At 35.3% G+C, this 15,606-nt stretch overlaps 1 protein-coding gene across 1 annotated transcript; it reads right to left on the bottom strand.

The window, feature by feature from the left end:
• Positions 1 to 346: 346 nt before the first annotated feature.
• On the bottom strand, positions 347 to 15,343 carry LOC104163195 (partitioning defective 3 homolog; the record flags this gene model as incomplete). Its single annotated transcript, XM_009702113.1, has 5 exons — positions 15,248 to 15,343; positions 15,055 to 15,146; positions 11,988 to 12,071; positions 2,099 to 2,224; positions 347 to 729 (listed from the first exon to the last, which is right to left on the bottom strand). Coding segments are annotated over exons 1-5 (781 nt in total), but the record flags the coding sequence as incomplete, so codon positions are not given.
• Between the last annotated feature and the right edge of the window lie 263 nt (positions 15,344 to 15,606).

Raw genomic sequence — 15,606 nt, 5'->3', positions numbered from 1 at the left:
ATAATTAATATAAATATTTATTTATATTACATAGTTCACCACTCCCTGGTTCTTGGCCAACAGAATTTGTAGCACTTACTGCACTTCTCTATTAGTTGACAGACAGAAAAAAATGTTAAAGCACTCTTCAAAATGGCCTTTTGCAAACCCACTGCACACACCAAATGTACCGCTGGACTCCTGGGCATGCTATAAGGGACAACTCAGCCCCTTGGCTTCAAAAATCAACCCATCGCATCCCCCACACTACTGCAAGCTCTCCTGCCCAATACAATGGCATTGGATGCAGGTACCTACACTAGGCATACATATCTCAGGCTATATGAGGAGTGTACTAGTGCCTTACCTTTTCTTAGCTGTATACTGAGCCTCTTCCCTATCTTTTTGGTGTTATACCCACTGTTTGCAGTGGAGGTGAGAACTTTCTGAGGTGATGGTACCAGGCCCGAGGGTGGTTTCCCTGATGAATTCACACTATGAGGTAGCTGCGAGTAGGAGTCTGTCTGATCGGACTGGTTACCCGCTCGAGACATTCTTTGTAACGTGTGAAGTCCAGAATTGTGAATACTTTTGTTGTCTGCATACTGGGAATCAGGGCTGAACCGGCTGGAGTAGTATGTGTTCTTCTCACTTTGGGATAACTGTTCATACTGCTCTTTATTTGCTGCAGGGACCACGTGGAACCAAATAAAAGGCGTACGCATGGCTTGGCGAAACATATGCTGTGCTCTAGGTTTCAAAATGAACAGAAAATTAGCAAATTAGGACTGGCAGATGACAAGACATTATAAGTATAATTACTAATGTTAATTAAGCAACAGAAGCTGACAGACACATTGCACCCAAGCATAAACCATAAAACTTGAATCTGTTCACTAGTCTACTTGGTCTGCTTTTTGCTAAGGTTTATTGCCTTAGGGCAACACAATGGTTAAATATGCTTAGCAACTAACGTACGAAATACTGGATTCGGAATACCAAAAACGTTAACCACACTCTTGAAATGCAGACAGTTCTATGGCAGGATTGTAGTGTCCTTTTGTTTTGAACCTTGACAATTGCAATAATTGTGACAAAAGTAATCACAATGACAACAGAATTATTAGAATAAAAATTACGCTTTATACAAAGACTATGTATTTCCATAATTTGCTGAGAGTATATGCAGTCTTGCAAAAAGTCTAGTTTACTTTTTGTAAGTTAGCAGTCTTTCAGAATACAACATTAAGAAATAGGAACAAAAACGCTTAATCCTGCACAGACAGACACTGGGCTCTAGGTCATGATCCAAAGTACACAAAGTCAACAAGTCTCTTCACAGACTTAACAAATTGTCATTCAGAACCATAGAACAAGCAGAGACAAGCTGCTTTCAACCATATGGCACAGGGGCGTGTTCCAATCCAGGTTCGAGTCAAAGAAATAGAAAACACATTTCAAATGTATATTAAGTATAGAACGATCAGAATAAATTATATTCCTTCGACCCTTAACACGTTCGGGTTTTCAGAACAATAATATCATCTTTAAAATCATTCATTTTCTGCATACCTCTTTTCTGCTTTCTCTTTCAATTATCTGTGTGTGAACTACAACCTGATTTCACTTTAAAGTCTTTCCGATTCACTGTTTCGGGATTCTACCAAGTCCAGGTGTCCACTGACCAAATATTTATGAACTCTCAAACTTCTCCAGGAAGTTTCTGCATATAGTACCTTTAGTTCTCACATATATAAAAACCACAAATATTTTTAAAATGATAAAAATAAAGTCTCCGTGCTGTCCACTTATATTGAACATGATGCAATGCAAATATAAGATTAAAAGTCATACAGGAATTTCAGGATAAGCAGTTTACCAAAGCAAGAATGAAAAATCCTTAATGTGCAAAAACTATCAAATGAGAAGTGCATATACTCTAATGACAATAATTATCCTGAGTTTTTTGTAGTTTGGCTAATTAAAAACCACTAACGTCCCTTAGTGTGTCTTGTCTTTATTAGAAAGGTAAGCTTAGACAATTTTTTCTTACTTTCCTCAAATTACTGCAAGGTGCAGTGTTAAATAACGCAATGTAACACGTGGTAAGTACACTTACTGTTCAAACCTCCTATTCCGAAGGTCTCCATCGTTAATCCTGACAATACAATCATTCTCACGAAAAAGGTTTTCTTGTTCAGCTTTTCCACCCTTCTCCAATCGCTTTACCAGCAGCCCCAGGGTTCTGGAACATTAAGATTACAAATGATTACTGTTTGAACAATTTGCAGCATAGAAAATCCTACTGATTTAGTATTTTATCATCATCACTATAGAAACTAAATTTTAAACCATTTTTACCTTGAAGTAGGATATCATAGTTTCAAATAATTTATAAACATTACCTGAATTATCACCCCTTATCCACGAAACAAAAAGCTTAGGTGAATCAAGTATGTAATTTAAAAGTAAGAATGAACAGGCAGTGGGATGATAGCATGTCCATTCTTGCAAAAGGTCTAGATTTCTGAGCAGTAAAAGCTCCAAGAAGTACCATACATCTGAGAGCCGGCATCTTTTCTGCTAGTTAACTGAAGTAAAACAGGTTCAACTTAAAATTTGAATTTCTGAATTAGCAGAGAATATCACAGCCATCACTACCGCTTCTGTGCAAGTGAAACATGGGGTCATCTCATGTAATAAGCAGCCTATAATGAAGGGATGGATAGAGGATTCAGGAACTTCACATGAACCAAATGCTTTTATTTTTAAACCTTAACTTTTTTTTACTACGCAGTAAAGAGGACATTAAAAACTTAAACTTCATTTCTAATTCAGCATATTATCTTAAATTAATTGGTTCAGTAAGGACTGAAGACAATTACCATTTGATAGCCTCTGTGCAACGAGTTGGTCACCTCTGTCTAGCGCTTACCCACAGTGTCGTCTTAAGGACATTCTTAGAGAGAAAAGGCAAACAAATATTCAACCTGAAATTATGAAACGGATCCTGAAGAGTGGATTTCTGAGGTACTAGGAGGATGGTGTGAAGAGTCTATGATGTCTCTATACCTGAACTCTAGGTTTGAAGGAGGAGTCAACCTTCAGGATTATTCTTGCATCAACACTGCACTTGATTTTTTTAAAGAAGATCAACTTTATATTGAAATCCCACAGGATGTATCAAGTGGGACAAACTGACATCATCCAAGTCAAGAGCATTACTTTTTCAGAAGTCATTTAAAGGCATGGTGTGAAAAATACTCGGTGGCGTGGCAGGAATTGCAAGACCACATATGTTTTTCAGGACAAAACTTTCAGTGATCATAGCACTTCAGTTCACACATACCTCAAAGTAAATGATCAGTCAACGATGCTTAAAAGGACTCCTCATGCACTCAAAAGTTATATATGCACTTGAGCACTTCATCAAATGGGTCAGAAAAAGGAAAAATTAACTTATTTCTTCCACTTTTAATTCTTCATTTACCAATTTATCATCAACATACACAAATATGACATTTATTTTACGGAATAGTCATACGTTTTCTCCTACAAGGCAGACGAAGGAGTAAGAGAAACGATCCTAGTAGTATTTCCATTTTGGAACCACCTAGAGACATCAAGATATGATATTGAAAGGATCTATACATGAAAACAGACTATGAGGAGAAAAACAACATAAAGCATTTTGACAACACAAATCATCAGATGAAGTTTGAGTCAGACATTAACATTTAAGTGATACTATTCCGTTTCCAACTGATACAGAGTATTTTGCAGACACCTAACATACTGCACCTTTGACCTGTCCAGGGGTCCCATCAGAGGGAAACCTTCTCCACCCTCATTTGGTTCCCAATGGACCATTTGGGTGCAGTCATTGATGCTAACTGTGATTGGGCTTGACTTTAGCTCAGCTGCTGCAATTAGGAATCTGTCTCTGCAGTAACACCAGTGAGCACAAGGGCAAGAAAGATTCCATAAAACTAAAGTTTCATTTCTCTAGAATACATGCATTTCAGGGGAGGGGAAAAAAAAAAAAACAACACAAAAAAAACCCAAACCACAAAAACAAACAAAAAAAAACCCTTGAAAAGCACAACCAATACTAGTGTGTATCTAGTCCTATCGCTCCCCATTCCAAGTTGATATTCTTTGAGTTTGGAAAGTTCCACCTTTTGTAGATTCCTTCCAACAACCCAGCATCTCCCATTAAAAAGAAAAAAGAAAGGAAAAAAAAAAAAGGCAAAACCAATTTTCCCACTTTTCCCAAGGCAAAAACAATTCTTCCACTGTATTTTTCTTTCTGATCACCATAGTAGTAAAATACCTTGTATTATCTAGATACTTTAGGTGTTTTTCTCTTTGCCTTTCCCACAATCCTCTAATAGCTTGCATGGCAAAAAAATTCTATAAAGTCCATAACAATCAAACACTAACTTAATGCCCACGTTGTGCTCCATTTATTGTACTAAAACGTGCTGATAATTATGAAGGTATGTCATCATGGGAAGTAAAACAAAAGAAACTTTAAAAATACTGATTCAATCCCTTTTTTCCTTCTGTTCATTACAATAAGCTTTGAACACAGTCTCAGATTTTTAAAACTGATAATTACCAAAAAAAATAAATTTATAGATTGTTTGTCAGTTGCTAAAAGCACTACAATAACAGTCATGAATGTTAAGAATAAAAAGGAAAAAGACTTGTATGCCTTTACCACATTTTATAGTTTTGATATATATAAACCTGATGGTTAGAAAATAAGTTTGTGACTTTTTCACTTCTGAGTTGTTGAATTTCTCTGGCGAGACAATGTCTTACTGAAGAGCATATCTCTAAATGGGGAAGAGAGAAGCAAGCAAATATAAAATTGGGAATGCAACATTTAAGGGAAAACCACCAAAATATTTGAGGGGAAGAGGAAAGAATTGTATCTACTCTTCCTCTTCTTTCACTTCATGCCCAACAGCCCTTTGATACAGGTGTGCTCCTCCATAATGCCCTAAGACAATTCAGAATATGGATGTGCGTGCAACACCTGCACAACAGCATACACAGTAACTGCAACAGGTGTTTTGTTTATATGGTTAAATATAAAAAATATCAAAATATCAATATGCTAAATGTAAAACATACTCTACCAAAGTACAACACTCCGAGTTAATACTATGATAATACACTATACAAAATAATATTATTTCATCGCAATGTCTCCATGTACTTATGATTACAAAGTAATTGGTCTATTAATGGTTTTTGCATAGCATTTATCTTGAAACACTGCTTTCTACTGTTTCGGATTCTGAAGTTATATTAAATTATTAATGTAAGATGCACCTTTATGCATGGTTTATCATTTCTTAAATTTACTTCACCTAAGCTCTCAAATCTAGTAAAAATATTACTAATCCTAACCAACAGTAAAATAATGTAACACATAAATAAACTACCAGTCAGAATTGCAAATAATCTCATTAAACAAAGGCTACAAGTTCTACTAATGCAAGATTGCTCATCTCAGACACAACATATGGTGCTCTTGAGGATTTTGCTTTTTAACAAATGTTAGAGCTAGGTTAACCAAGGCATATAAAGCTAAAGTTATTGAGAACAGACTCAAGGCTGGATGAACAGACCGAGTCAAATTTAGAACCAGGATCCTCACAGGGCCTTTTAATTTATTTAATTTTTTTATATAGACACATGGGGCAGAAGATCATTTTCGACCCAGTTCCAGAAACAATTTCTGGAACATGGTGCTGCAGAGCAAACTCTCCTAGAACTTGCAAAAAATGTATGTTCCCGAAAATTTTAGTAACAAAAGCCTATCAAATTCCAGCGGTATTTCTTCAGCTTATTATGGTTAGATATAAGAATATGACTCTAAAAAAAAGGCATTATGGGAATTCATGTTTGTTGTTGCAGTAACTGGAGATAAACAGAGTAGACTTGATACTGCAAATACACAATAACCTAAAAACTAATTGGATGTTTTTTCCCTGTCGTATGCCACCACCATTAATCCCGGTCAGTGGAGATGTAGCTCTACTACAGTTTCAATATTACATTTCCTACATTAGGAAAACATAAATTTTGAAAGCCTGTAAATTAATCTAGTATAAAATACAAAATCCAGTATATTTATTTGTTTAAACACAACCATGTAGCATACAAATATATGGGTGCATTTGAATTTGCTTAATCTTGTCCAGTAAGTCAACACATTTTCTAACATAAATTCTTCCATTATAAACATTTTAAACTATACCTTCTTCAAGAATGAGATTAAATATTGTGTGATCCTCTGCAAAACAATCTGCAAGTCTACAACCCTGTCGAAACAATAACTATAAATGGAAATTTGGTACCTGCACTGTTTTAGACTAACATTAGCTGGCATGCGGACAAAAGGGAAACTATCAAAGCAGAGCTCAATCTTTGTATTTGTTTGAAATACCTAATTGGGAATGTAAACATCTTAGATTATATTAGCATTTGCACCACTGTATTTCCACAAGGTTCATTACTCTAATTATACAATTAAAATAAACTCAGCTACATGTGTTAACATTTCAGTTCTCAGTATAAATTACAACCAATGATAAAACTAGAAATAAGCAGCGACTGTTTTATTGACATCTAAATTGTCTGAGTTAGTCTGGCTAGTTTTTTGAAATTGTGAACTCCCCACATGACATCCAACTTTATGGAAATGATGATAATTTGTCATAATAAAAACTGACAGTGTAAATACTATGAGAGTAATAAAAATATTACACTGAGCATCTAGAATATGATTCGGCCATCACCACCCATTGTACGTACACACTGAAGTTATTTACCTATTACCTGCAAGCTAACCGTAATATAATCAAATCAGACAGAACAGAAAATAACCAATTTAGATGTTTATGTAAAGTCACTAACATGAGAAGGCAAAAACTAGATTAAGGGGCAAAAATAAGGATTGATTGAAAAGCCAATGTGCAGTAGTTTCATGCAATGAAAAATCTCTGAGAAGTTCTAGAGGAACATAAACACAGTATAAATTTCCTGAGATTCGAAGGTCAGAGTAGGCAAATTTGTTTGTTTGTTCAAGTTAAATTATCATGGCTGCTCAATGCTAAATTGGACATAAACTCCTTTGCACAACATTGACGTCACAGTGCTACTGCGGAGACACTAAAATAACTTTATCATCTTTCATGCCTGAAGTCCGGAACCAATTTCCAATCTTTGGTTACTACTCCTCAGCTTTTCAGCTTGAATAATACTTCAAATTAAGTTTATATAACTTTTTAAAGGTTGAGATCAGACAAATAAAGCCTTGAATTCAGCTAAAAGAGTAAGGGAATTCACACCACAGGGAATCTTTTCTCAATGCATATGTTTTTGAAAACCATGGCTACCTTTGAGACTTAAAAGGTTGCAAATGCAGGAGAGGAATAAATGGAGATGCAGATAACACATACCTCTTAGATGATCAAACAGAATATGATCATTAGAGAGGCACCTTGAAGGTGGTATTAAGGGCTCTCACTATACACAATGGCCATTAGATATTACTTTAGTTTTCTTTGTATCTTGAGTAAAAGATTGAAACTTTTACAGTGAAATATGAAGTGACTTATAAACTCTAGAAAATGAAGGGCACTTCCACTAAAAGCAAAAACATTTTATGAACTACAGCACAGAAAAACATATAAACAAATTTCTAGTGCAGGGATTGTGTATACATCAATGCCTACCTTCATTTAGGGTTTTCCATTTTTTTAATAAAATCTGTTGCATTTCTCATTCAAACTGACAAAAAGCAACAAAATTCAGTCTCTTACTTTTCCCATTCTTCTGAGACTTCCTTAATATTTGTAAGACATTTAGGATATAGAACATAAGAACACAGATTAAATATTTTTAGCTGCAGGTTTTAGCTGTACGGTTTATCATGGATTTTGTGGCATGCTTCAATAGGAAGAACAGCTGGCAGAGCCCTACATACTGCTCTGCATCAAAGTAATATGCCTGATACTTATTAATGAATGGTCTTCACGGGGTTTTCAGATGAATACCCACATCCTTTTCTGTTCTGTTTTACTAAGTAGACTTCACAGTAGACTTGGGACTATGGGACTATAACTTCCATATTACTATTCACAGAGATTTCTGATGTTATTTCATATATTCCTTGTGTCAGTTGAATATCCTTCCAAAGACTTCAAAAGAGCAGCTAGTGTATAGAGCTTGAGAAGATTTTAAAGACTCTGCAAAGTAGAAGAGGCCATATAATGGTAAATTATGCTATAATTACTATTAAACTTGCAGAGGAGAACTAGATGCAATCCCATTTATGCATCAACATAACATCTCCCATCAGCTAGGATTGCTCAAATGCTTTTCTTAAGGGACTGAGTACTTGTTCTCCTCTCAGAGCACCTAATAAGAAGGAAGGATTGGTGCTAAAGGCAATTTTGCACAGATTTAGAATTTTCTTTCCTTTTATGCTTTCCTCTCATTCATTTTCTCTTTGCTCTACTTGTCTAAACACTTTCCTGTTCACTTTCTATTCTGTCCTTCTTTCTGCTTTCATTTTCATGCCTCCTATTCTGCTTAGCATTGCATCTATGCCATTGCAAATATGCAAGCAGGTTTTGCAAATAAAACTTTTATCTTGAAAAACTTCACAACCGTAAGGTGACGAATATGTATACCCCTCCTCCCTTTTGATACGGTGAATAAACTTTGTTACTCAAAGCATATGATCAAAAAGGCCAATAAAGGACTGATAAACTTTAAGAGGTAAAAACAGAAGGATAATAAGGAAACATATCCAGAGAGGAATGTTTGACCATGTCTTTACAAATCAATAGTATTTTTTCCAGAGAATTACGAAGAGTTGTTTTTGTTTGGTTTTGTTTTTTTGGGGTTTTTTTCATCAAAAAGAAGTCTCAGTTTTATTAGGAACAGAAATAATTAGTAGCACCTATATAGATGATGCAGAGATCTTTACAGATTTTGTTCAAGATGAAAAGCCAATATTGAAGACAGATTCTTACTCCAAACCCAAATCCTCAAAAGATGGTGAAAAAGTCAAATATTTCCTTAATATAAATAAAGGACATAGTTATGGCATATAATTTTTTAGAGGTTTCAGGTGTTTGCTTTGGAGGAAAGGGGATTTTTTGGTGGAAGAAGGCCCCTGCTTATTGCATAGGGTAAAAAAGGGAGAATTGCATTAGTATGTTTTTATACTTTTTCACTTTTTAAAATTATTGATTTAATAACCATTGTCTATTGAGTAACATTTTCAAAAGCAAAAGAAAGGAACTGGAAGAAAAACAATTGAAAACACAGCATAGCTGGAATTGAACACCAGGCAAATATAAAACAATGGTGGGCCAATGGACTAAGCTATATGATACATCAGATCTTTCCTTTTTGGACATCCCTCAAAGTCTTCGCTGAGTCCTGTGTTTGGTTTTGTATATTTAGGTTTCTACTGAGCAGATCCCCTGCTCAAGTAGTTAGTTCACTGTAGCATGGAGCAGTATGCTTTGCAGCCAGAGGAGGAACAAAGAGCAGCCATGTGCTAGAGTGAGAAACAAGTAGGCAGAAGAGAATCCCTGCCAAGCATCTGCCCTCCCTCTGATTCTAGCAAAAGGAGACCTAAGTGTATCTTATCTGCTCAAAAGAGCTAAGGGACCAGGAGAGGGGGAAGAAAAAGAAAAAAAAAAAAAAAAAAAAAAAATCCAAAAAAAAAAAACCCAAAAAAGAAACCAAAAATCCCCACCAAGTGCTCCAAAACTGAAGTTGGGTGCATTCCTTTCCCTGCCCACACTGCAGGCTGCAGGCACCTGGAGAAAATGTCTTTGTTCTCACTGAAAGCATGTAAAGGTGTGAGCACATTTGACAGTAAAGCAGCCCTACAAGTGCTTGTAATCAATACCAAGCAACGAACTCTTACTTTTCTCCCATGCAGAGAACATGGGAGAAACGTTTTGGGAATATCCAAGGTCCTCTCCAACTCTGCTCCTCCACACTTTCAAGATATGGACACAAGTACCTCTCCTCTCCAGCAGATTATTGGGGGGGGGGGGGGGGGGGGGGGGGCGAAAAAACTCAGACAGCAATTGCACATACCATCCATTTTTCAATGAGAGGAGTTCTAGTATTGTGAAGAAAAAGTAGGTCAAATTTAAAACAAAACTTATTTCCTTTGTAACAGAATTTGTTTTTCAAGTATGTCCTCATTCTAAACATCTGTATTTAAAATCATCTTTCCTGTAATAAAACTTTATCAAATAATCCCAAACTCAGGACAAAAGAAAGAGAGTTAAAAGTCCTACACAGCTCTTGACATAGCTAGCACCCTTAAAAAAAAAAACGAGGTATTTTATTTCTGTGTTTATGGCTTTATTTTACATGCTCTCATTATGTATAAACAGTTTAAGCTTTGTCTCAGACTTGACAACCACATTAACATCCTGGAAGTGAATTTTACTTGAGTTAAAATTCTTATTCAAAATGTCAAAATACACATTTCTAATATCAATTTTATTAAACAAGTACTTAGTAGGCAGCCAACATTCTTAAATCTCTTCTTTTTCTTGGCCTTCACACTGTCTAAACCCCAGATAACCGTGTGAACATTTCAACGATTTCCAACTTTATGGGATGTACTTCTGAGCTTATGTTTGAAGTACCATTCACTCATGCCCTTTCCATCCCCACACTGAATTTACTAAATTTCAGATTACGAAGACAACAGTTTACCACTTTAGAGAAGTTTGTTCTTCATACTTGTAGTCCTTAGAAAAAGTAGCCTCAAATTTAAAAAAAAATAACATTTTCTCATAATACATGTCAGTATGCCTATGAAAGCATTGGGTTTAACATAACAACTGCAAATAAAGCTCTTATACTGTGTTTAAAATCCTGTGAAGGTATTTGGTATAGAAGGAAAAATACATTTATTATTTCTGAAAAGAGGGTATTAATATTTAAGATCTATATATAGATGTATAGCAAGTTAGTGTTGCTCTTCATCACTAAACAGAAATGGTTGCTGGTTCGACAGACATGTGAGAACATAACACCCCATGTGTAATCACAGATTATTTTTTAAAATATGTATTTGTTCCCCTTTTCCTTAAAGAGGGAAAATACAGTGTATACTTAGAATACGTATCACCAAAATAAAATTTCCATATATTCCTGAAGAACTATCATTTTTCAACACACTTAAAAGCTTCAAATCCACCACTGATTACTAGAAAAGTTAAGCTATTTTTCTGAGACAATGACCCTAAATGCTAAAACTCTGCTTTAGCAAAATAAGCATCAGAGATGATGCATTCTGCTTACTAATATAATCCCCCACATTGTATTTTTTAATGTAAAGGACTTACTTTACACTTTTTTTGTAAACAATCCAACTTCAGGAGTTCCAGCCTGTCATATAATAAAACATGTTCACCTTCCCCAAAACCAGAATGTTTCAACTGGTTTCGCTATTTCATTTTCACCCCAACAGATGGGACAACACTAAATACCAAAAGTGTGATGACTGTTTTCTCTTGACTTTTATCAAGCGCAGGTGTAGGACACCCCTGGTTTAGACTCCTCCTGTTATTTGGGAACTTGTGGCTCTAAGCAGTCAGCAAGGAAATGTTGCATAAATATCTACCAGAACTAAAGCAGCAGATTATAATTTTTAAGAGTCAAAAAAGAAACGTCTTTACACTTCAATTTCCCATAAGATGACAACAGAATATCTATTAAAACCCGACGGCTCTAACTCCTTTTAAGCAGAGCCTTTCCATTATACAGCCCATTCCGAGTATGGTCAGTAAACTTGCATTTCTTCCTTTCTTAATCAGTGAGGCTGTCTTTTGAAAAACATACAATATTCTACAGAAGGGAAAGGCACACAATACAAAAAATAACACAACTAAGATAAAACACAGCAAGTTACAATTCAATTAAAATCCTACACAATACGTTACCTTCCGCCTCGGGCACTGAAAGGCACTACATGGATTCCCAAAGGCCCGCCGTCATTGGAGACTTCTACGAGCTTTACCATATCACTGTGAGACAATGACGAATGAGGGAATATGAACATGTACTGTGAAGGAATCAAAAAACCCCACACAAACATACACAGAAAACAAAACCATTCCAGAAATCAAGTCATGGTGATGAAAGCATTGTTGAATGCTACATACCTGAAGATTAATCTGATGGCATGAAAGGAGATCAATCATCAAAAATAGTTCAATTAATAAAACAAACAAAAATCAAAGAAATTTTTTGTAAACTTAGCTTGCTACATAAAAATAGGTATCATCATCATCGTATGCATATTATTTTATTTCTTCCTTACTCGAAAGTTAAATTTAAAGTTAACTGTTTGGACCATTGAGTGGAAATACCTTAAATACTACATACAGTTTTTCCTCAGAAGCCTAAAAGCCGATCATAGCACTAGCACACTGTATTTTTTTTATCTTAGAGAGAGCCCACTCTAAGCCTTAACATTAGCTTTCGCATAACTATCCCTTAATCAAATGAGAATTACTAGTTTTTTAATTGGTTAAATTCTTCTAGTTTTAAAAACATTAATTTGGTTTATTGTAATTACTTTCTTTTACTGGAAGATTGCTGTATCTGTATCTCCCTACTAAGCAAAGTTTCCAAAGTAAGATTTAACTACAACATTCAAAGCCAACCAGACGTCCTCCTGAAGCAACTATGCATCTAGTTTTGAATTACACTTTTTGTTGTAGAGAAGGAAAAAGTGACAGAGGAAAGTACAGGCTCAGAAAGAGACATGCAAAAATTCTAGAAATAGATTTGGACTAAATCTACTGATGCATTTGAAACATGCCCACATCTGGAAAGGTGCAATATAGCCCATAAACCATAAAGAGTTATAAATACCCAAATGAGAAAATAATACATGAAGGCCAAACCTCTCAGTAAATCTGGAAGTGAGAGATCTGAATGAAAGCCACAATCTAAATTTGTGGCTTATGCCTCTCTCTAGTATTGCATACTTTTTTCTGTATTTCCTGGCACTACGTATATATACACAGATCTTTGAGAAGCTTGTTTCTCATAAGCGTACAAATCAAATTTAATCAAGAAATGGAGCGAAGAGCAAGACCAATGCCCTATGACAGCAGTAAAAAATTTTCTACTTCCTTCAATAAGCTCTTGATCATATGGTGGCCCTTCACGACAGCTTGCAGTGCTTAATCCAGAGTTTGAGAATAACCAGACCACATACAGTTAGGAAGTCAACAAAAATCCTGTGTTAGAGTTTGTTTTATATTTTTTCCACATTAAATTTTTTAATATATTTTTAAGGTAGTCTTCACGTTTGTTGTACGCCTCAAATTGTGTCTGAGTTTTTAAACTCATTTTTTTAAATAACACAAATGGAAGGCCTCTATCCCTGTTGCCACTGTTCAGCTCAAGAAAAATATTGCAACAACAAGAGAGCTGAGAGACTTCATCCAAAAACGTTTATTCTTCAGACCTCGATCAATGTTTTAAGACTAACAGCATTACAGTATTTGGTAATATTCCCTGTATAGGCTAACTTCATTTCATTCTCACTGTACATTAAGGCTAAGTTTTCATTAACTAGTGTGCAAAACAGCTCATGGGAATCAAGCAACGCCTTTCAGCTCCAAAAGGTACTCTAAAAGACATCTTTTGCTATTGGTATCCCTATGGCTCCCTATGATCAACTTTTTTCCAACTTGCCTATTAGCTTGAAAGAAAATTGAGGGCTGAGGAAGAGAACAAGTAAAAATCAGTATGATTCACCTGGAACTGTCATATGTGAAAATACAGCTTAAATTTAAAAAAAGTCAGCTTTCATATCCAGCCTATGCTGTTTAACTAGTTCTACTGCTTGAGTCAGTAACTTTCCTTTTTTCCAAAATACATATTTAAGGCCTAGGCACTCATTTTTCTTACACTTTTTCTTCAAAAAATCCAGTCCAAATTCAGATGTTAAACTCTGTAAAACAGAAAACAAAAGGAAATGATCCCTTCCTAAGAGAGATTGTTTCAATTTTCCTTCCTGATTTTCTCAGAAGTCCGGGCCAACTACTTCAAACAAACATACAAAGAAGTATGATATCAAAACAGAAAGCAATGAGGTAGCATATGATGAAAAGTCAGTAAGTTACTTAAAAGCAACATCAAGAGCAAACTCTATTCAGCAAACTGCATTTGGAATTTACAATGTAAGAGATGTTGTAAATAGAAGGGAGTAAAACTCAGCATGTACTGCCTAACGGATGTCACCATGATCTTTATCTAAGATTTAAACCCTCTGCACCTAATTCATAATTTAATTCAGAAATAATAGGAGCAGAAGATTTATTTTTATTTAAAATTTAAGTTTAATCAATTTAAAAGGTTTAATTTAAGGGTAGAAAGGATATTTTCTCATTAATTCCATAGTGAGGTATGGATCAGCTCTTTGCAACGAAATGCAAAAGGTCAAGATTGCTGTATCTCATGATGAAATAAAATAACCTTTACTGATTTTTTTTAAATTAGGAGGAGCTTCCCAGTCCTAAACATCAGTTTTGATCCATGTACAAAGTATGAGGTTTTTGACCGCACAACTTATGTGACCCCCACACACTTCCCAGTAGACTGTGAACTAGTGACAGGAATTAAGATTTTTCCCCTTTGAAATTCTTGCCTGTTGATCTATTTGTGCTAGCACTGATCCTATTTCTTCTGTCAAGTTTTCAGAGTTCCATCAAATAAGCATATTCTTTGAGGCAGGAAATCTACTGTAGCATCGGCTCTTACAAATGTCAAGTTTCCAATGCTCATCTTTAACACGGGTTTTTTAAACTGTTTAAAATCTGCTTTAAAAAGGTCCATGAAGCAAATTGTTTAAAACCAGAATGACACATGACCTAAAAAAGACTGCACCACTTTCTAAAGAGTAGTATCACCCATATTATTCCAAGTTTTTTGCTAGCCTACATTCAGTCTCAAGATTTGTTATTAAAACAATGTGTTCTGCCAGTAACTTACTCCAGGGAAAAACTGGTAGCATTCTCCAAACCAGTGTCTGCATGTCCAACAGGTTCAACTCTGCTGTTGTCCTCCTCTGTTCGATCTTCATCCTAGATATTAAAAAAGAGAAAAAAAATAATTTAAATCTAGGTTTAATAGGCTAACTCATTTTAATAATGCCATTTTACCATTTTCAGATTATTGCAGTTACCACATGTGCAGTGCAAATCTGTGCTTCCGCAACCACAAAAATCTTTTCTGTTGCTGTCTGAAACTGTTGAAAATTGGCTTTTGTCACTTCACGCATTTTTGTAATGATATTTATAGTTTAGTCAGTTTTATGTCATAATTTTACTACAGTTATAAGAACAACTGTAGAAGCTATCACAGGCAGTATTTTTTTGAAAGGTAGACAAGTAAAAGCACAAAATCAGCTGCCAGTCAGCAGTGTTTGGGCAAACTCCTTCCAAGCTCTCTCTGGGCAGGTTACAGGGGACTCAACTGAACACACAAGGCAGCTCACTGAGGCTCATTTGCAAAGAGTTGAAAACAGTATAAGAAAATGCAGCT

Source organism: Cariama cristata, unplaced genomic scaffold, assembly GCF_000690535.1.
Source record: "Cariama cristata isolate BGI_N322 unplaced genomic scaffold, ASM69053v1 scaffold17516, whole genome shotgun sequence".
NCBI lineage: Eukaryota > Metazoa > Chordata > Aves > Cariamiformes > Cariamidae > Cariama > Cariama cristata.
Note: the sequence above shows the minus strand (reverse complement) of the source record. Positions and strands in the feature narration are given on the sequence as shown.